The 22046-nt window shown below is 35.9% G+C and overlaps 1 protein-coding gene across 2 annotated transcripts in view; it reads right to left on the reverse strand.

Annotated features, from left to right (window-relative positions):
• Positions 1–22046, reverse strand: part of LOC107740368 (teneurin-4-like) — a 263631-nt gene that overhangs the window by 84062 nt on the left and 157523 nt on the right. For both annotated transcript variants that reach the window (XM_016552793.1, XM_016552795.1), the window contains exons 9-13: positions 19192–19406; positions 16724–16940; positions 9146–9247; positions 8285–8479; positions 3713–3913 (exon numbers count right to left, since the gene is read on the reverse strand). In XM_016552793.1, coding sequence (XP_016408279.1) covers positions 3713–3913; positions 8285–8479; positions 9146–9247; positions 16724–16940; positions 19192–19406 — 930 coding nt within the window. The remainder of the gene's footprint in view (positions 1–3712; positions 3914–8284; positions 8480–9145; positions 9248–16723; positions 16941–19191; positions 19407–22046) is intronic.

The raw sequence follows: 22046 nt of genomic DNA on the forward strand, positions 1-22046 counted from the left end.
ACATGAAATGTTTGTCAGTGTTAAATGGTTGCCAGATGTTTGCAAAAGAGGTAAATATTTTATTTTATTAATGCTCATATTTTTCACAGTTTATCAGTAACACATGAAATGTTTGTCAGTGTTAAATGGTTATATACTGTTTTCTATTTTATTTTATTTTATTTTATTTTAAAGCTCAAATTTTTCGCAGTTTATCAGTAACAATACATGAAATGTTTGTCAGTGTTAAATGGTTGCCAGACGTTTGTAAAAGAGGTAAATATTTTATTTTATTTTATTAATGCTCATATTTTTCACAGTTTATCAGTAACACATGAAATGTTTCTCAGAGTTAAATGGTTGCCAGACGTTTACCAAAAGACGTAAATATTTTATTTTATTTATTCTATTATATTAATTCTCATATTTTTCACAGTTTAGAAGTAACAATACATGCAATGTTTGTCAGTGTTAAATGGTTGCCAGATGTTTGCCAATGGAGGTAAATATACTTAAATATTTTATTTTATTTTATTTTCTGTCTTTTTAAATTTAATTTAAACCTTGTGTTAAAATAAAGTCAAATTAAATGAAGTTAAAGTAAAATAATCCAATTAAATAATTTACCAAAGCCTATTTATTTTTTCATACATATTTTTTCACAGTGTATTGATAACAATACATGTGTTCTGGGTGTTTTTCTAGTGCGGTTGCAATTCAGATTGGTGAGTTAAAGCAGAGGCAGGCAGAGGAGAGTACAAGTCTCATAATAATTTAGTCATGCTGCAACTTTCGCTTGAGAAGCCAGGCTTTAAATGGCTATTTCCAGCAAAGCCAATGGATTACCTAATAGGTCAGTCTGTCTGTTTGGCATTAAAGTGAAATTCGTATTTGCAGATAGTTTCAAAAGTTAGCTGAAGCAAAATCCCCATTAGTTCTCTCCTAAAGCTTTGTGGTGTTTACAATAGCAGCGACCAAAATAACGATATTGCATCACTGCTTTGAGCACTTCTGGAGGGATATCAATAATAAATGTCCTTGTTTCAAAAATGGTTTCGAAAAAAAAAAACTTTTGGTTTTCTCCCTTGTGTTACAGTAAGGGACAAAAAAAAAAAAAAAAACACAACCCAAAAATAATAAGTCAAAAAAAAAAAAAAAACAGTTTTCAACTCTTATTATTTATTTAGTAAGCAAGCACATATTAAATTTGAGTGTTTGATCCAAGGTAATTATCATTAACTAAAAACAAGATTATAAAAAAGTTATTAATTGAAATAAAAGATAATCATAACAACAATAATAATGAAAAAAGCACATAACCAAATTAATAATAATTTAACTAAAATTAAAATGAACACTGAAAACATAAAAGTACAAACATTCTCAATCTTAATAAAACAAACAAACAAAACAATAGTATATAAATAATACTAAAATAACACTGATTGGTGCACATGTATATTTAATGAAAATAATTAAATATAATTCTACAATTCCTTGTGGTAATTTAGTGAAACTGACAAATGAATAAATAATATATATAGACATATTTTATCCTACACTAAAGAACCAAATTTCAGACACACCTGAATTCATATTTAATGTTATTATCATTTTTAATTGGTATTTTTTATATTAAATTGTAATTATCTCATGAAATTAGTTATGATAAAATGTAGAGCCGAAGGATTGTTGCATTGAAGATAACATATTTTGACTTGTGTAACATTTTTAGTCATAATAAAAAAATTAGTACGTGTGTCCAAACTTCTGACCTTCAATATATACGTATTTTTAAAATACAAATGTTGAATATTACTTTTGTAAGCAAAATGTTTAGGTGTATCTCCTGGTTTCAAACAACTGTACGGGTGTCTTTCACATGAATAAAACCACAAGTGTGAGACTCGTGTCTACAGTTAAAAGTCAACGGTGTACCATCTTGAGTGAAAATCAAAGCACACTATCCACAGGTTGCTACTTAACAGAATCTGGCTCTCGTTGTCTGCCATGAAATGCCAAACCACTTTTGCTGCATCAAACGCTGCTGTTTCACCCCCACCTCCTGATGGAGGTCTAACTAGCGTGACCGAAACAGCAGAAATGTGGAAAAATCTCCGTGAAAAGGTGGTCAGGCATGACCAGGAGAGGGGTCGAGAAGAGGGGACTAAATTGTTCTTAAACCATGAAGAATTTGACCAAACTGCCTATTCTTGATGAGAAAAAAGAAAGGAAATGGCACTGTGCTGACTTTATCAACCAAGTTTGCTTAATTCCGAAGGAAAGAATGTCTTTGAAGTGTTCAGAAATTTAACATTTGAGTTTAACCTTCCTGTTATAGGCAAAAGTCTGAATGTTTACTGAAGCGCTTTGCATGCATTGTTTTCGTAGAATTTTCTCAATCACACAAGCTGAGAACATTGAGGTAAATTAGGCGGAGCATGAAATTACACCCTGACACCTGTAGTCACCGCTGTCATGGCAACAGGTGGCGTGGAGATTAGCAAAGATCAGCTGCATCAGGGTTCATTTAGAGGGTTTACGAGATTTTAACATGAATCAGTTCATGCACAGGCACGCATAAATATGTGATGAACCGCTCACACAGAGAGATTCAAAAACACAGGTGTATGATTTGCCCTTCAGATTAGTGTGATGCTAACACTGTACCACATACTGTGCTCTGAGACACGGATATGCAATATGATCAGATCAAGCAGGTATTTGTACAGGATGAGATACTTATATGATTAGTAATTGTCATGGGTCATAAATACGCAATATTTCTTTTCAATATGGAAATTGCTCTGTGAAAATGTTGCGTGCTATACTGAAAATATTCATGATAATTTTGTTCACATTTATATTTTATATAAGACAGATGTTTTAATAGTATTTCTGATTAACTGTTATCAATTCATTTATGTTAAGCTTTGTTTTAATTAATTTGTTTAAACGTTTTCTTACTTCAGTGTCCGTAGATATTGCTTACTGCTGTAAATGTAGGTAAAAGTCAACTTGAATTGTCGTTACGAACTATTTTACTTACATAATTTAATGTCAAAAAGGAATTCAAAAAGTGAAAAAAAGTAGCATGGATCTTTTAATGTGGATTTTATCCATTGACAATTGGGTAATAAACTAAACTAAACTAAACTAAACTAAACACAAAGTGAGGCAAAACAAAAAACAAAAACACAAAAACAAAACAAAACAAAAAACAAAACAAAAAACTAAAGAAAAGAAAAGAAAAGAAAAGAAAAGAAAACAAAACAAAACAAAACAAAACAAAACAAAACAAAACAAAACAAAACAAAACAAAAAACTAAAACATTAGATTAAAAACTTAAAGTAAATACATAGCTAGGTTAAAGTACTCAAATTACCCAACAAAAAACTGAAATAAACATAAATCTAAATAGAAATATTAAAACACAAAAATAAATAAAAAATAAATAACAAAAGCACACATCAAAATTAAAACTTCTAATAAAATTAAAATGAAAACTGAAAATATTAAAATAAAAACCAATACTATAATAGCATATAAATAAAATACTGATTGGTGCACATAAATTAAAATAACTAAATATAATTCTTCCTTGTGTTCATTTAGTGAAAACAGCAAACAAACAAACAAATAAATTAAACAAATACGTACATAAATACTGTTCCCAGGCTGAAATAGCACATAATTGCATAGGACATTACGGCATTCTACCACTGTACTGACCTGTGGAGCAGTCGTGACCGGTCCAGTTGGGGTCACAGTCACAGGTGTTGGTATCAGCCAAAAAGGTCCCATGTCCAGAGCACTGCTCCATACAGGAAGCACGTGGACTCTCACATCCGGGACCTCCCCAACCTACAAAACAATGGCACTCTCCGCGTACACAGACACCTCTCCCTGAGCAGGTCGGGTCCAGGCAGTCCACTGCAAATTAGAAAACACACAACGCAGGTATTAACTGAATCATTTTCACATCAAATGATAATTCAGAAGCAGAATTCAAAGTAAAAATACACCAGCGAAGTAATTTCCCATCAGGCCAAACTCATCATCAAAGACAAGCGCACTAGATCAGACTTGAACAGATGCATGTATTCACATTAAACTGCCATAACTCAGTGTCCCCTGCTGTTCCTCTTCCTTTCAAAGTATGACTCAAGCCTTAGTCATCCATCCCAGGCCAAAAAAAAAAGGAAAAAAGACGACGGCTCTAGAGGTTTAGCTCTTGTAGGGGAGAGCGTGCCACATGCCCAGCCGCGTCTGAGGAGGCCTGGCACTTCCAAAAACCCTGAGAGAAGCAGGATTTACAAACGGTCAAATTAAATGGCCGCATTCGCTGTCGTGCAGTAAACTGGCAGGTGGGAAGAGTGTTGCTCGTTCTCTCTCTCTCTGACTCCTCCAGCTGCTGGTAATGAGATTTCCTCCCAGCGCCGGGAAGGGAAAAGACTGGCGCGGTCGGAGCATGTTCTGCTAAATCGAAAAGCGATGCTGGATGTGGTCCCCCCACTTACTGTGAACCCAAAACCAAGCATGACAGAATGCAAACAAGGACACCTACAATGGCCCATGGGCAAAAAGCTCCGCTTCCTGTACCCACGTTACTCTTAAATTCATTTCTAATCCTCGTTGAAGAATGTACTATGGATCAGTCACCTCAGACAAATATTCTGAAGACGGAGGTTTGCAAAATAAAGTAACAACTATGAAAATAAAACTTCATTCGCAACCCATTTGACTTCAAATGTGATGTATGTGAAAAAGGATATTTCAGGAAAAAATGTAGGCAGAAGGGTTGCGCACCATTCAGACCTGAACTGACAATTCCTTTTAAATTCCTGTTTAAACTTGAAGTGACGTAGCAAAGAGAATGCACCACTTGAATTTGAATGGAAGTAAAATGAAAATAAACTGAAATTCAATGGAATAGATATAACTGTCAATTTAACTCGAAAACCCATGTTTGTCAAGCTTTTTTAAGTCAAAATGTCTGAAGGTTTATAGGCCGATATGGAACAACAGAATGCTAGATAGACAGAATGATAGTATGCTTAAACGAATGAATGAACGATTGAATACTAAAATTAACAAATGAAGAACAGAATGTTAAAGCAAATACTATAGAATGCATGTTGGATATACTATACTATACTATCCTATCTTAATAAAGGCAAAAATGGCAAAAAAAAAAAAAAAAACATATCTTTGAACAATCTCTCTCATAGAATGCTTTAATGGACGAAGTGTCCAAACTAACAAATGCTCGATTAGATATCTATAATGCTGTATAGAAAGAACAAATTTAAAAAAACTAAAGATGATTAGATACATTGAATTTATTTGATCATATTTAAATAACCAGGGTGAAAAAATACTTGATTTCCCAAAATGCTTTTCTTTTCAATTCTTTAAATTGCAATTCGGTAAATTCGTCTTTCTTGTAATTCCAATTCAATTTGAACAATCTCTCTCATAGAATGCATTAATGGACGAAGTGTAGAAATCATGAATGACCAAACTAACAAATGCTCGATTAGATAACTATAATGCTGTATAGAAAGAACAAATTTAAAAAAACAAAAGATGATTAGATACATTGAATTTATTTGATCATATTTAAATAACCAGGGTGAAAAAATACTTGATTTCCCAAAATGCTTTTCTTTTCAATTCTTTAAATTGCAATTCGGTAAATTCGTCTTTCTTGTAATTCCAATTCAATTTCCAAGTTGAATTCCTGTGGGTGTGGCCTATTCAAATTCCAACTGATGAACTGAAAGGAGACAATTATTCAATCTGAATTTTGCACAACCATCACAGGGTCGGATTTTTGATGTATTGGGAGAATGTATATTAAGTAAATACAGTGATTTCATTAACTTCAAAACACTAAACTTGGAGAAGCTGGTACAGTATTATGTTAACAAGTCAATCATGCCTGGAAAAAAAAATGCTTTTTTAACATTTTTGCTTATGCTCACCAAGACTGCATTCATTTGATAAAAACACAGTAAAAATAGTAATATTCTGGAAAATATTAAAATTTAAAATAACTGGTTTCCATTTTAATATATTTTAATTATATTTATATATTTCTGTGATGCAAAACTGCATTTTCAGCAGCCATTACTCCAGTCTTCAGTGTCTTCATAATTTATTCTAATATGCTGATTTGCTGCTCAATAATTTTTTTGTTATTGTCAATTGTTGAAAAAAAAAAGAAATAAAATAATGAAACCGTTACATATATATTGACATTTTTGTAAATATTTTTTGTAAAGTTTAAAAGAACAGCATTAACATGAAATAGACTTTTTTGTAACATGTAAAAGTCTGCCACTTTTGTTCTTTAAAAAAAAAAACAAAAAAAAAAAAACTTACTGACTCCAAACTTTTGAACAGTAGTGTATATCTATTAGAAAACGAAGGTATGAACCAAGAATGTGCCCTCACAGATGGCTAACATGAGGCCAGCTGGGACATGATGGGAAAGGAGGGATGGGGTCGCTACATTGCAGACTCCCTTTACCGTGACACAAATGGGTGGAGAGGCCGTTCCTATAGATAAGCAGGAGTTCAGGTCTCTTAGCAGATGGGTTGGGCACAAGGCACAGAGATCATAGGCTAAATGACAAGAGCCTCTCTCCTGGCAATTAATCATCACCGCCTGAAGGTCGCGGCGAAGAAAGGTAGAACCGTTAAAGCGCCAGTGTCTATATTCTCTTCCTCGAATGGCCGACGGTGAGACCCGAAATAGAATTGCCGGGGGTCAGAGGAGTCAGAACATACCATTTGTCAAAATCGGCAAGATAATTTTTCATCTTGAAATGAGAGCCTTCAAAAACTGCCAAACACAATGGCTACTTTAATCTTATCTCTTCAAGCCTCGGTCGCCCCTCTCGTTGGGCCGCTGTAGTCTCAGTTCAGACTTCTCAGAGCACATTCAACTTATTGGATCTTGACACAAAAGAATTGTTCATCTCTTAATGGATTGCTTTGGACCCTCAGAAGTATCCATAAAGCATGTAAAGGAGCGGGGAGACTTTCTAGGCGTAACGAGACGAGTCAGATACTCATGGGCCCGCTACAAACTCGAAGGTCATGTACGCCCACCTTAAATATTCAGAAGGGTACATATGCATACTAAAAAAGGCCAAGAAGGGCTTCTTACTCCATTTCTGTGCAAATTGGTGCGTAAAAATTCAGATTTTTCTTCATAAAAGGGGCAACGGCATCAAAAATAGCACAGACATCCTTACAACAAAAGTATTATGGTGGTATAATGGTTAGAGACAGGTGAAGTTACACATATAATGGCTAAAAGTTTATTTATTTCCCCAATTTTAGGAATATACTAGCAAAGTAAAAAAAAAGTCAAATTGCACTACTGCTCAAAAGTTTGGAATAATTAAAAATATTGTTGAATGTTTTGAAAAAAGTCACCAAGGCTGCATTTATGATGAAAAAATATAGTAAAACAGCAATATTGTGAGATATTATAATTTAAAATAACTTTATATATAAAGTTTTATATATATATATATATATTTTTTTTTTTATATATATAAATATTTTAAAATATCATTTATTCTGGTGAGGACAAAGCTGAAAGTCTTCAGTGTTACATGACCCATCTGAATTAATCAAAATCATGATATGCTGATTTTGGCTGATTTGGTACTCAAACATTTCTTTTTTCTTTTTATTATTATCTATGTTGAAAACAGGTTCATATTTTGTGGAAACTGTGATACACCTCTATGGAAAGGTTTAGGATAAGTAAGATTTAAAAAAAAGAAAGAAAAGAAAAACTAATACTTTTATTCAGCAAGCACACACTAAATTGATCAAAAGTGACAGTAAACTCATTTAAGTTATATGTTATAAAAGATTTCTATTTCAAATAAATGCTGTTTTTTGAACTTTCTATTCATCAAAGAATCCTGAAAAAAAAATATATATATATCACGGTTTCCACAAAAATATTAAGCAACAAAAACTGTTTTATAATAAGAAATGTTCATCAGCAAATCAGCATATTAGAATGATTTCTGAAGGGTCAAGTGGCACTGAAAACTGGAGTAATGATGCAGAAAATTTAGCTTTAACATTACAGGGATAAATCAAATTTTAAAACGCATCAAAATAGAAACAGTTCTTTTAAAAATCGCATATTAATACTGTTTTTATTTTTTAGCTTTGGTGAGCATAAGAGACTTCTTTCAAAAACCTTTAAAAATCTTTTAGGTCAAACTTTTGATCTGTAGTTTAGTGTTTTTAACCACATTTTTCTGGTACCTTCTTCACAGTTCTCCCCTTTGTAGCCAGGATTACAGATGCAAGTTCCCACAATGCATGTGCCATGTCCGCTGCAGGTAATGTCGATGCACTGGTTGGTGGGAACATCACATTCGGATCCTTTCCAACCGCTGTGACACATGCAGCGGCCTTTGAGGTACTGACCATTCCCGCTGCAAAGCACCGGACAGGACGCTGGAAAGAGTACACACAAAATGTTAAAGGTCTGCCAAATGTAGCTTCAAACAAAAAAAAATAAAAAATACTGCTTGTGCTGGTCTGCTGGACTCTTGTTGGAAGATGGCAACTCATGTCTGTGTAAAAATCAATATGACCGCTGCAGCAAAAGTTACAGTGGTAAAAGTGAGTGAGACCATATTGATCTAGAAGTTTTGTGTATGAACAAGGGATTTCTGAAATGCGAATGATCAAGAGACCAGAATACACTACAAACATGCAAACAGGAAAGAGCAACTGAATTCTAATGTGGAAATCGATTTTAAAGTGACAGGGCACAAGAGAAATGGTTACCTTAATGCCTGCCAAAAACAAGCTGTAGCTACTGAATAACTATAATGTAAATTCTAATGCATACATTTTGAAATGTCCAAATGAATATATTTTTATTGTATTTTATTAAGTCCTTTATTTATGAATCCTCACAAATCGACACACACATACATATTTATTACTACAATCACTTATTTCATTAGTGTTGAAAACAACGGTTATATTATTTAAGCAAAGGAAGATGTTGAGTGGCAGAGAAAGTGAAACAGAAAAGACTGCAGGGATGAAGGACTGAAAGTAATAAAGAAAGAAATGGAGGTTAAAGGAGGAGCAGGCAAACAGAAATCTCACCCCTGCTGCAGTCGGGTCCTCTGAAGCCAGGAAAACAGTGGCAGTTTCCGACCACACAATCTCCATTTCCAAAACAGTTACTAGGACAGTCATCGATAGAGTCTGCAAAACAATGTCATCAAAGAAAGTTTGTCAGAAGGATGCACATTCATCAGTACTTCACTCGCGAGACGCAGTTTATTCTCTTTCCCTAAAGAACTTGGTGTAAAAAAGCTAAAAAAATTTTTGGTGTACTGTATGTTCTGTTTCAATTTTAAAGGGGTCACATACCAAAAAAAATACAATCTTTCAAAATAAAAGAGTTCACTATAAAAACATACAGTAACTTTCAGAGCTCAAAACTGAGCAGGAGAAACAGCTCCAAAACAGAGCTGATATCAAAGTCATATGAGTTGCATCGTAACATGTATTGCTTACATGAAGGTCTTAAAAGGTGAAGTGCGTCATTTTTCATGTTAAATTTCTTCATCCTATGCAGATAAGAAATATAAACACTTTGATGATCCTATCCAGTCCGACAAAAACATCGACTTGACCAATGAGGTGAATTTAAGGCGGAGCTATAGTTTGACCAACCAATAGCAGACAGGGGTGTGTTCAGGGAAACATCAATATTTTAGCAATTTCATTTGACGCTAATGACGCTATTGGCACATCAATTCAACTGACATTATAAGAGTAAAAAAAAAATGTGCGCATGCTAAGCCTATAAATATAAGCCTATATTTTATATTTATATGACTGTTGGACAAATCAAGCACAAGGAAATGTATACTCCTTTCATAAATAAGAGAAAATAAAGTGTGAAATTTTCTGTTATCTAGCAGGTCTAAGGAATGACGCTATTGGCACATCAATTCAACTGACATTATAAGAGTACAAAAAAAATGTGCGCATGCCAAGTCTATAAATATAAGCCTATATTTTATATTTATATGACTGCTGGACAAATCAAGCACAAGGAAATGTATACTCTTTTCATAAATAAGAGAAAATAAAGTGTGACATTTTCTGTTATCTAGCAGGTCTAAGGTGAAGTGGTACTCAAGTGCAGCCACTTGACGAATTTACTTCAGCCTAATTAGGAACTCACCATAATTAGTGTAGCTGTTTTTGTGAAACAGCACTAACATTGACCATTGCAAAGCCAACACGAGTGCATGACACATCCAGTGAAACGGCTAATGGAAATTCCATCTAACATCCTTTCTTCAGTGAAGCGTGCTAATTTAAATGCAAGGAATGTTGACATGTCAATTACAAGATTTCTGATTTCAAGCAGGAACATATAAATAAAAGGGGTTCATTACAGATTGCGGATCTATTAGACAAGACTCCTGGAGTGAAGAAGCGGTGCTTGATTCTTGGTAGACACATCGTATATTCACACACTGACAGCTCTCAAGAAGCATTTAGATATCTATCTTAGATAAGCAATCTTGTTGAATCATGAATTTAAGACTTCGCTTATGCATATTAATTAGTTTGATCATAAATATGCAAAATGGGCCATATAATGGATGCAGTGATTAGGTCTGTAATAGAGTATGTACTGGAAGTCTGACGTGCAAACAATGATATTAGAACATTTCAATTGCAAGTTATTTTTAATAACATAAAACTCATTATAGAGTGATTTGCAATCATTCTTGATGACCAATTGAAGTCCTCAAATGAACTTGTGACATTTTATTTGATAACTTTATTCCTACATCTGTCGCTATCTGTCCCGGAATTCTGTAGCTCAGTGGATAAATACATGGATCAACTACCAAATGCTAAGCATGAATCACTTTCCGCGACTGATAACAACTGCAACGGAGGCACAAAAAACATTAAAGCAAACAAATCTGTGCCAGATTGTCACTTGTTATAACACGCAAATAAAAAAAAATCCCTGCTTGAAAATTGGAACAGCTTCCTCTGTATTAAATGTATATAATTCCATAAAGTGGTTGGGACAAATTCGTCAATGGCGAAACTTAAATGACGTTATGCAATTACTATATTTTATGATATGACATTTTTTTTTTTTTTTACAGAGGCAAATCCACGCTCATTTCTGTGCAGCTGAAATCAGACGCAACCTGAATTATACATGAAATAACGGTGAAAAATATTCCCTCTCTAAGGCTCCCTTCGAATCGCTGGTGCGCCCGGGACTGAGCTCTCTCGACAAAGATGCTTTTGTGTCGGACAAAGGGCTGGAAATGTGAGCCCGGACACAGCCTTCCCCTTCCTCAAGAGAGTCAATCATCGCAGAGGATGCAACAGACGGGAAGCTGAACGAAGGAAGGGGGGAGAAAAGAAGAAGGGAGGGTGGTAACTAGACTGTGCTGCAGAGCATGTTTTTGAAAGAATTTTAAAGGCACAAGTCTCTTGATGTGAGAGGAAAAGGCTGGCGGATTGGCTATCCCCCTGGTACGCCTGAGCCTATCAAGACTTCGGTAGGGATTTTGATGGCTTCCAGCCTCCATTTCTTAGCAGAGGGCACATACAGGTCTCTCGAAAGCCTACTATAAGTGACTGTGCATGTGTAGTATTGTAAGATAAATTAAGCCATTTGCAATTACGTCCACAGATGCAATTATACATGAGATGGCTTTTTCGCTTCGTATCGGTTTTGAAAGATGCTCTCCTCATGTATCAGTAGAGCACAATCCATCTCTCGCTGCATCTCTGTCACTCTCACATAAAGCATTTCTGACACTACGACTGATCTGAGTTCAGTACTTGCAGTCCAGACCCTCCACTTCTCTTCAGAACTGTCACGTATAATTCCATCTCTAAGCAGTGACTGAGAAGTCCGTGTCCAGTCGTAAGTTTTGAAAAAGAAGGAGTCCATATTTCTGCATGCCACACACAGAGAACACAAGAACTCTATACATAGTAGGGGCGACATGTTTAACTTGACTATTTGCAACATTTCCTATAAAGTTTTGTAGATGTAAGCCTTAAAGTTGAAGTGTATAATTCACTAGCGGCACAAAAAGGAAGTTCTATAATAATTTTTTTAAGTATAATAACATTTCTAAATTAACGTTTTTACATTTCTGAATAAAAATTGTCTTGCTAGCCTGTACAAAATTGCCGTAATGTTACACAGATTTGAGTGCTGCTATGAGGTTGTTAGGGTGGTCTAGGTGGTTGCTTAATGGTTCAAGTCAAAAGTATCCACCTTCAAGTCTTCAAGATATTCTGGTCTCAAGATATTATGGCTCAGGTTCCTCCTTCAAATCCAGGTCTAGTAGATTTGTCAGCCATTTTATTATCCATTAGAGTGAAAGTAACTATTAATGTGAAAATAATATTTAAGGCCTGTTAACACCAACGTAAGTATTCAGTGTAGAAATTGGATGGCAAATGGCAAGATGAAAGCGCAAATCACTTCCTGAAATTAGGTGGAGCGTACGAAAAAGCGCTGCACAACTTTCCGTTTCTGATGCTAATGCCAAGTCAAACAGTATTAACATGTTTTATTTAAGAGCAACTGTTTATTTAAGTTTTTTTTGTTTTTTTTTGCAGTGCGATGGAAAATATTAGATAATGCCAATAAACGAATAAATAAAAAAAATAAAAAAAAACTGTCACATTGACAGCATGTGAATGTTCGCGTTTGTCCGAACAGACATATTAAGAGCCATTCATTCATATTAAATTGTTTATCAGGTTTGTTCAAACGACGTATGAACAATAGTAATGATAATAACACATTTAAAGGGGTCCTATTATGCTTTTTTACTTTTTCAACTTTAGTTAGTCTGTAATGTTGCTGTTTGAGCATAAAAAAGATCTACAAAGTTGCAAAGTTCAAAGTCCACTTCAAAAGGAGATATTTTATTTAACAGAAATCACTTTTCAAAAACTACAACGAACGACTCGTTTGGACTACAACGCATATTTTCCGGGATTTGTGATATCACAAATATCGACGAATGGGATGAGACCTGGTTGAGCTGCACTAGAGAAGGCAACGAGTGTTATCATCACTATGTCTGAGACACGCTAGCTTTCCCAAGGCAGACAAACTTAGAGTGGTTACAATCATCCGGGTTTAAATCGCGCTCAAATTGATTTGATTTTGACGCAATATTTACACTGAAGCTAGCAGGCGGCTATGGTAAGGGGCATGACATTTCTTGACCAGGCACCGAGTGCTGCCAATCACAGCTCACACTGGCCCAGCTAACCAATCACAGCACATTTTGTATTTCAGAAGGCGGGCCTTCATTTGATACAGGAACTATTCGAGCCGTTCTTGCCAGACTGGGGAGAGAGGTGTTGTAATAATGTAAAATATGTGAAAAATAATGTGTTTTTCGAACAACCTAGTATGAGAGCCTGTTCTAGTACACCCCCAAAACAAAATCAAGACTTTGTAAAAGAGCATAATAGGACCCCTTTAATCTCTTCTACTGATCGGACATTAATTACACCTCTGTGCTCTTGTATAGCACAAGACTACACAAGAAGTCCTTGGCTTCAATCTGTGAAAAATATCTAATATTAGAATTGTTGTTGAAGGCCTGTTGGCTCCTCAGAAAGCCGAGGGACCAGAGCAATCAGCAAGGCACAGCTAGAGATGCATCCTTGATAACTCTGACAACAGAAGACCACATGGCGGGGACAAATGAGACATGGGACGGACACCTTAGCTTTGTAATGAGGAGTCATGAGAATTATGGAGAGAGAGTAGAGAGGCATAAAGAAATAAAAAAGGAGGAAACAAAAATAGAGAGTCACAGAGAGAGAAAGAGCAAGAACAATAGAGATATCCAACACTTCAGGTCCCTTATGGACCATGGCATACGTGTACCCAGAGGAAATTTGTATTGCTCAGAGGCTGCACTTATAGCTCCGGAGACTCCATTGAGATGTCAGGTAATGTTTCATTTAAGGATACAGTTTATCTTACCAAAAATTCCAAATATATACACAACCGAGAGAGTTGTTGACATACAGCAAGAATATAGAACTATAAAATGAATGTGGATTGTATAGTACTAGTAAAGTGGTCGCAGAAGACTACTGAAATCTGACATTTAACTGCACAGTCTGAAACTCTCGGGATACATTTTGGAACTCTACAGATGCCACGTGAGATTAAAAGAGTCAAAAGTCTCCTTTTGCTCTCTATTTAATTTCTCTGCAGTCTAGCAGAGAGAAACAGAAATATTAAAAAGATCTCATTTGTAATTTTTTTTCTATGGGTAAGGAGGCAGTTTAGTTCTATTCACAAACGCATAAAGGAAGCAGGTGTGCACCATTAGTGATCAATAGTCAAAAACAAATGATGTTTTTTGTTTCCTGAATACTTCCCTGTCCATGATTGGTCAGACAAATAGAAAGCCACGCCCCAATCTCATGCCATTGGGCGATGCAGTGTTGCCGGGCTGGTCACGAACCCAAAACAAATAGAGCAATGTTTTGAAAACGCCTCAGAATCGCAGTTTACTAAGGGATTACGTTTAACGGTCTCTGCATATTAAACTAGGATAGCAAAGCATTTTAACACTAAGAAAATGAAAAAAGTAGGGTTCAAAAGCTAAAACTTTGTCTTCAGTGTAACATTTAATGTTTCTGTGCTGAAAACTGGGTGCAGTTTGAAACCCTGCTGAAGGTCGCCATCCATCTGACCTACTTTCTTCTGGTCTTTCTCACCCTCTCGGTCTCTTTTTTCCCTCTTTCTTCACCTCCTCTTTCTGCCTCCCTTTGAGCTCCACAGCTCAGAGTCAAATCAACTCAGGCGTGACTCTTGTTCCAGACCTTCTTTCTCTAAGCCCACCGTCTTGGCCCTGAACCGCAGGTGGCCAACAAACTCCCAATGGTGGCTGCATCCAAGAGTACTGAACACAGGATAAACAGACTGTCTCCTTCTCTCCTCATCTTCCGCCACTCTAAACCACCATGTCATGTGTCGTATATACGGTATTGTATTCCATCCTCATCGGGGGTGGTAAGGCGCAGTGCCGTCTTTCCCCATGACGAGCTGGAACAGCAGAAATGGATGTGTGGCAGACACACTTGCATCGATCGATAGGCTGGCAAACCCCTCCCCCCTCCCGTTGCAGATGGACCATGGCCCAGGAGCGTTTAATTAAAGAGCATGTGAGAACAGCTCCCAGCTGCCACCTCCATGAAAGCTGAAACCTCGCGACGGGCTCAAGCTCTGCCCTCCCTCCTGACGGGCTCGCACTAATCAAAGTCACTTTCAGGACGCTGAACGGAAAGGACAAAATCGAAATCACCTCCATCAGTGATGGCAATGGATGGAACGGCAAAGTCTTTCACATCAAAAAACACATGTGAATATGATCAAATAATGACCAATAATATGCATAGGGGAACGGAAGGGTCGTCAATCAGAAGCTTTGAATCAAGGCCACTGTGTTCTATGCAAATAGACAGCAAATTGGAAGCGGGATTTGCTGGGAGGCACTCAAAAAGTAACAAGAGTCTTACGAGTCATCAGTGAAGAACACACGCAGGCATAGTGAAGCACTGCTCATTTCCGCAATCTTTCTTATTTAGATCCACCTTGATTACTCTGTAGAGGTCTAGGCTGGCTGAGGTGGCGATGCAAAAAGGGTAATATCAGTGAAGGCAGGCTCTGACAAGCAAGCACGGAGCAGGCGAAAATTTCCTTCGATGCCTAATTCTTATTTGATTTGGGGAAAAAATGTTGGATAATTTTGGCTGAGATTGTCTGTCAAAGCCATTTTAGGTTTAAGATTGTTTAGGCTCGCAATGACTACATGAATTACGAATGTTATTTCATTTCGCAAATTGGCATGTCAATGAAGTGGTACCAAACCATTTAAGTAAGATTTATTTTGGCCGCAGTCTAAATGACAACCTTTCCTTATATCATCTACAGTATATATCACAGTGACTTGGGCCCTATTTGCACAATAACTGATTTAAATAGAAACTTGTATGCAATGTAATTTCAACATTTTCTGGCACAAGTCAGTGATTTTTTCGCCATCTGATTCAAAGATTGGTTAAGATTGTTTATGCTTACGATGACTATATGAATAGTGAATGTTGAAAACTGGCATCTGATTCTTAGATTGGTTTTTACCTACTGTTTTTTAACAAACAAAAAGGTTGTGTGGCAATTTCATTTCTGTCTGAATCAATATCTCCAAGTTTACAAGGAAATTATTTTGAAAATCTTTTCTAGAGGACTACTATTTGGCAGCTTGCATGGTAATAAGAAAGATCTATGCTTCAGAGAACCATAGAACCACAAATGACATTACACTGTCACCCCATCCAATTGAATGGGAATTGGAAGAAAAAGAAAAATCAAGAGATTAGAAACGGTTAAATTTGCCATTATAATGGCAGGTTATGCATAACATTGGATTTCAGCAGCAAAGTTGGAATGTCTCATGTACCTGACCACGTGTGAATCAGACTTCCATGTTCATCAGAAAACATGGCTATTATTACTGAGGCCCTGTGCAAATGTTCTTTTACATATGTCACCTGCAAAGCAATTACCATTTGCACATTTAAAGTTACACATGTTGCGTTATTTAAAGAAACGTTTCCATTTAATGATGTACTAACCGATCGCAGTTGTGAGAAAGGACACCTGCTCCGTCTCCTTCCCATCATTGTACACAGCCAAGTGCCAGATGCCCGAATCCATGTACTGTATAAAGCCTGTATCGTGACTGGTGAGTGGCATCAGGCTCCGCTGCTGGGCTGGAAAAGGCGGACCCTCAAGGCCTGGCAACCCTTGCGACAGGAGTCGACGGCCATCCAACAGCTCCACAAAGTCAAACTGGAGACAAGGAGAGACAGACAGACCACAAACAAGCATTAGGAATGACACATGAGCCTCCAGGATCTGATAAGTCCTGCACGTGGGAGCCAACAGGAGCTGGTCTCTAAGGGCAGATTGAGACTGTGAAAAGAGGACTAATGCAAGGTGTGAAAGAACAGCTGCTAACACTGCACCAATTTATGCTAATATATGTAAAATTTTGAATCTCACACCTCAAACCTGTATGGGTTATATGTCACCTCTTTTTTTTTTTTAAAAGTACTGCATTTCATTTATGCTGATTTTCATTATTTATACTTAGGAGTAGCTAAATATTATGGCATTTAAATTGACAAAATATTACAAGCATTTAAAGTAGTAATGAGAATCACATGAGATCTCATGGATTTTTCTCAATACTGTTGAAAGAAGTCTCTTATGCTCACTATGGACACATTTATTTGATAAAAACAGTAAAACGGTAATATTACATTTTAAATTAACTATTCTATATTTTTCTTAATATGCAGTTTATTCTTGTGATGGCAAAGCTCAATTTTCAGCTGCCATTACAGCAGTTTTCAGAGTCACGTGACCCTTCAGAAAGCATTCTAATATGCTGATTTGGTGCTCAAAAAACATTATTATTATCAATGTTAATAAGAGTTGTGCTGCTTAATTTTTTTTTTTGAAACCACATTTTTTTCAGGATTTTGTTGAACAGAAAGCTCAAGAGAACAACATTTATTTGAAATAAATCTTTTGCAACAAGTATAAATGTCTTTACTGTCACTTTTAAACAAATGTAATGCACCCTTGCTCAATAAAAGCATTCATTTCTTAAAATGTCATTTTACTGACCCCAGACTTTTAAATAGTAGTGTATATGTGCATAAAATAATGATAATAATAATACTATTTTGTTATATTATATGGATTTATTTATATTCTATAAATTCTTTATGCTAGTTTCTAAATGTTTCCAGCAAGGCTAGTTGTGCTGCTTAATTTTTTTTTTTTAAACCACATTTTTTTCAGGATTTTGTTGAACAGAAAGCTCAAGAGAACAACATTTATTTGAAATAAATCTTTTGCAACAAGTATAAATGTCTTTACTGTCACTTTTAAACAAATGTAATGCACCCTTGCTCAATAAAAGCATTCATTTCTTATAAAAAAAAAAAAACAATAAATCAATGAATAAATAAATATGAATGAATAAATAAACTAATAATATTGACCCCAAACTTAAACGGTTGTGTACATACAATATAATTTCTAATTTCTTTTAATTGTGGGATGACATATCGCCGTGACATTCTTATTTGACATTTGTGCATAAGCCAAATGACAAACCAAGCAATATCACTGAACATAATGGAACACTGAAATCTGAAATCCAATCATACACAATTAACCTTACTATATCCACATGTGTTATTAAGAAACACACTTACAAAATAAATCTGTTCGCACAAAATTGAAGAGGAAAAAAAAATAAAAAAAAAGTAAAATCTCTCTTATTGGTTAGCTTGGCTCAATTGAAATAGTCTATCAACCAAGGTCTTGGAGTAATTTCCAGTGACACAATACTACTGCACATATGAACCAAATCAATACAGGGAGGCTGAGATGCTCTGTGTCCGATACTGAAATTAAGAGACTGTTTATGTCAAAGCCTTTGAGATGAGTCTTTGAGATGATAATATGCCACAAAATGAAATTAAATCTTGGGGGAATATGCTACGTCTATAAACAAATGAATGGGAGGGACAAACAAACAAAAGTGGATCCTTCATATTTGATTTAATTTAAAAAAAAACTCAAACCTTGTGAGGAAAGAGGAATAAGCTTTTTTGTGAGGCTGTTTGGTTGATGTGTGTAAATTTCAATGTTAAAATACTTTCTTTCCCAGTCTAATATGCTGATATATTACATAGTAACACTACAGTAGTTTAACCAAACTTTGTCTGATTAATGGCGGAGGGAATGTTTGGGAAACATGTTTGTCATATAAGTCCATCTAGTTCCACAGAAATTATGCAATTTAGCTTTCAAAATGCAAATACATCAACAATTAGCGCTTAGCATTTAGCATGCATGCTCTATGTAGAAAAAATTGTTTTGATTTTGGCCTGAATAGTCTCCGGATTTTTTCTCATCTCTTTCTACTTTCATTCTCATTAAAATACAATAAACATCAACATTTGGATTAAAAGACAGAACAAACATTGTTTAAATATTATCTGAATAGACTTATCTGACCCACCTGTGTATGCGACGGAGGTAGGCCTCTCCTCCCGTAGATCCCCACCAAGGCATCTTTACTGAGGGACACATTGAATTTGAGGTACATGGGGTGGTCGATAAAGACCTGTGACCTCCAGAAGATTCCAGGCGGGATCAGCTGGGCGACTTTGCGGCCCACGTCTATCTCGCCCATGTCTATGAAGCTGTCCTCCGGGAAAAAGCCATCTAGTTTACCTGTGGAAAATGAGATCTATCAGTCAGCTCGACGCCTCATAAATCTACCATATGGTGCGAGCAGAGGGTCAGTGTACCGGGTGAATGACCCTCTTGCTGATTTTCCATCACATCAGGAAAAAATAGCCACACTGAATATAAAGAGCTTTCCTAAGCTGAAACTTTACAGGTACAAAAACTCAACATTGTGTGTGAGAGATGTATATATTATGTTTTTTAACATTTCTTTGTAAACATCTGCAATAGTACTTTTTATATGGTTAAATTCTTGTTCATCCTCAAACCTTCATTAAACACAAAGTCTATTCATGGTTACAGATCATTTTGTGTTTCCAAGATTGTTTTGATTTGGAAGTTGACTCAGCCTCACTTTATAAAAAAATCAGTTGTTTATATATTTGTTTTATTTTTTGTACTATCAATTATTTACTCATCAGAATATTTCCGAGGCAGCGCCTCCCTTGCGTCCTCGGAGAAAACGCCCCTGCACCTAATGCTGATGTACCCTCATTGGACCCTGAGGAAATGGCAACATCTGTTCGCTCAGGTGGATTGGCCAATTTCCGCAGTGATGGCGACAAAAGCAGACATCCTTGCAAAGAGAGCCCAGAGGACTCTCAGGCAGCTTTCGCGTCGGGCTACACGCACTACAGCAGATGGCAGTCTCCTCAAAAGTCAATCATTTGCAGCGCGCTATATCTGGAGAGACAGGTCACGCTTTCCCGCCTTCCAATTTACCGCCTCCACATAACGCATTACCACATCAGTCGCAATTACACATGTTGTGAAAATTCAGTTATGCTGCATATTTTGTCATTGGCCGAACTTTACGAAATCTGTCAAAAACATAACTGGACAAAAAACAAAAAAGCAAAACAATTCTATTTTCCATTTAAAAAAAATGAATTGAATGAAGTATTAGGACCAACTATTATTACCATAAAAAAAAATCGTATGCCCATTACTATAATGCAAAATTTAAGGAAATGAAATAAATATTACGTTGTGTATATATATGAAGAGTTCATTTGCAAAAACAGAGAACTCCGTTTTTAACAATTTTCAAAAATCATGTTTTTTTTCATTGTGCATTCCAATTAATCTCAATCAAACTGCAGTTGGGCAATTTTGATTAGGTAAAAAAAAAAAAAAACTAAAAATACAGCTAACTAAAACAATAAAACACAATAAAAACATGATAACATAATAAAAACATGATTTTTGAAAATTGTAAAAATGGAGTTATCTGTTTTTTCAAATAAACTCTTCATATATTTACATAAAAAACATGATTTTTAAAAATGGTAAAAAACGGAGTTATCTGTTTTTGCAAATTAACTCTTCATATATATATATATATATATAAATAATAATAAATATTGCATTACAGCAAAGGCATGAGAATCATTGAGAATGATGAATGATTGGATTTTTTGGAAAGTACCATTTTAAACATCTGAACAAATTAAGTTAAACAGAAATTGGGGACGAAATACTGAATCTTTTTTTTTTTGCTGAGGAAATTACGATTTCCATAGCGCATGGCAAAACAGAAATGTCCAGTTGAGTTGGCAAATGCATGAATTTAAACAAGGTCTCACTGACACTTTCCAGATAACATGTTTATGGGTAATTGAACTGATTACTAGAAGGTGCAAGATGGTCAGAAAACCTCTCCGGTATGGTATTTATTTAAGTTAATGCCAGGGATGTACAGCACAGTGACACCGGATTGATTTGCTGTGTTCCTGATGACAATGTTACTCTGACAGTCAGAATTAAAAAGCCCGGTCTATCGATTTCCCCTCAGCCGCAGATGTCACTCAAGCAGAGGCACCGTTGCAGCCTCCGTGTTTGTGGTTTCGCTCGCTCCCTCTCTGCCAGCTGCTAAATGAAAAAAGACGTCTCGACGACTCATCTATATGGTAATGGTCTGATCTCCCACCTTTTGTCCGAGGCCTGTGGCAAATCAAATGGCTAAATATGGGTTGTGCTCATGGAAAAAGTGAACTTTTCCTACTGTACGAACTTCCGTCTCCATGACCGTGGGGGTTAGTGTCTGCTTTCTTCCGCTGCCAGGAAAACTCTTGTCCAGTCTTGGAGATGAAAGGAATGCATGGCTTTCTGGATGGGGCAAGTTCTAATCTGCCTTGAGCCCCTGGATACTCAATCCCTAAAGCTGTGCCATTCGTTCTTCCAGGAACAAATAATACCCTTCCCATTTTCCCTGACTTTCATTGGATTGTAATGCAGATCTCATGGCAAGCAACTGAGACTGGTCACAGCATGGAGCTGGCTGACAAATAATCCTGGATCTTGAAGTCTTTGAAAATCAAAAATAAGACGTTATAACACTGGCCAGCGCGGAGCGAAATTAGCGGGAGATGAGTTCATGCGAATCTGGCAGGAAATTAGCTTGAAATGTTGGAATGTGTTGTCGGATATGAGATGACTGAAGGGCATGAGTTCAAATGCTTGGCCAAAAAAAAAAAAAGCTTTAAGGTTAATCAAGACTGGAAGAACTTATTTTTCCCAACCAAACTTGTCGAGCTGCTGCCTTTTCACATCAAGGCTGCTATTTATTTGCACCCTAATAAGGATCACTCTTTGACAAATCTCAAAAAAAAAAAAAAACATGAA

This window comes from Sinocyclocheilus rhinocerous, unplaced genomic scaffold (assembly GCF_001515625.1).
Source record: "Sinocyclocheilus rhinocerous isolate Xijiao unplaced genomic scaffold, SAMN03320098_v1.1 scaffold315, whole genome shotgun sequence".
In the NCBI taxonomy this organism is placed as follows: Eukaryota; Metazoa; Chordata; class Actinopteri; order Cypriniformes; family Cyprinidae; genus Sinocyclocheilus; species Sinocyclocheilus rhinocerous.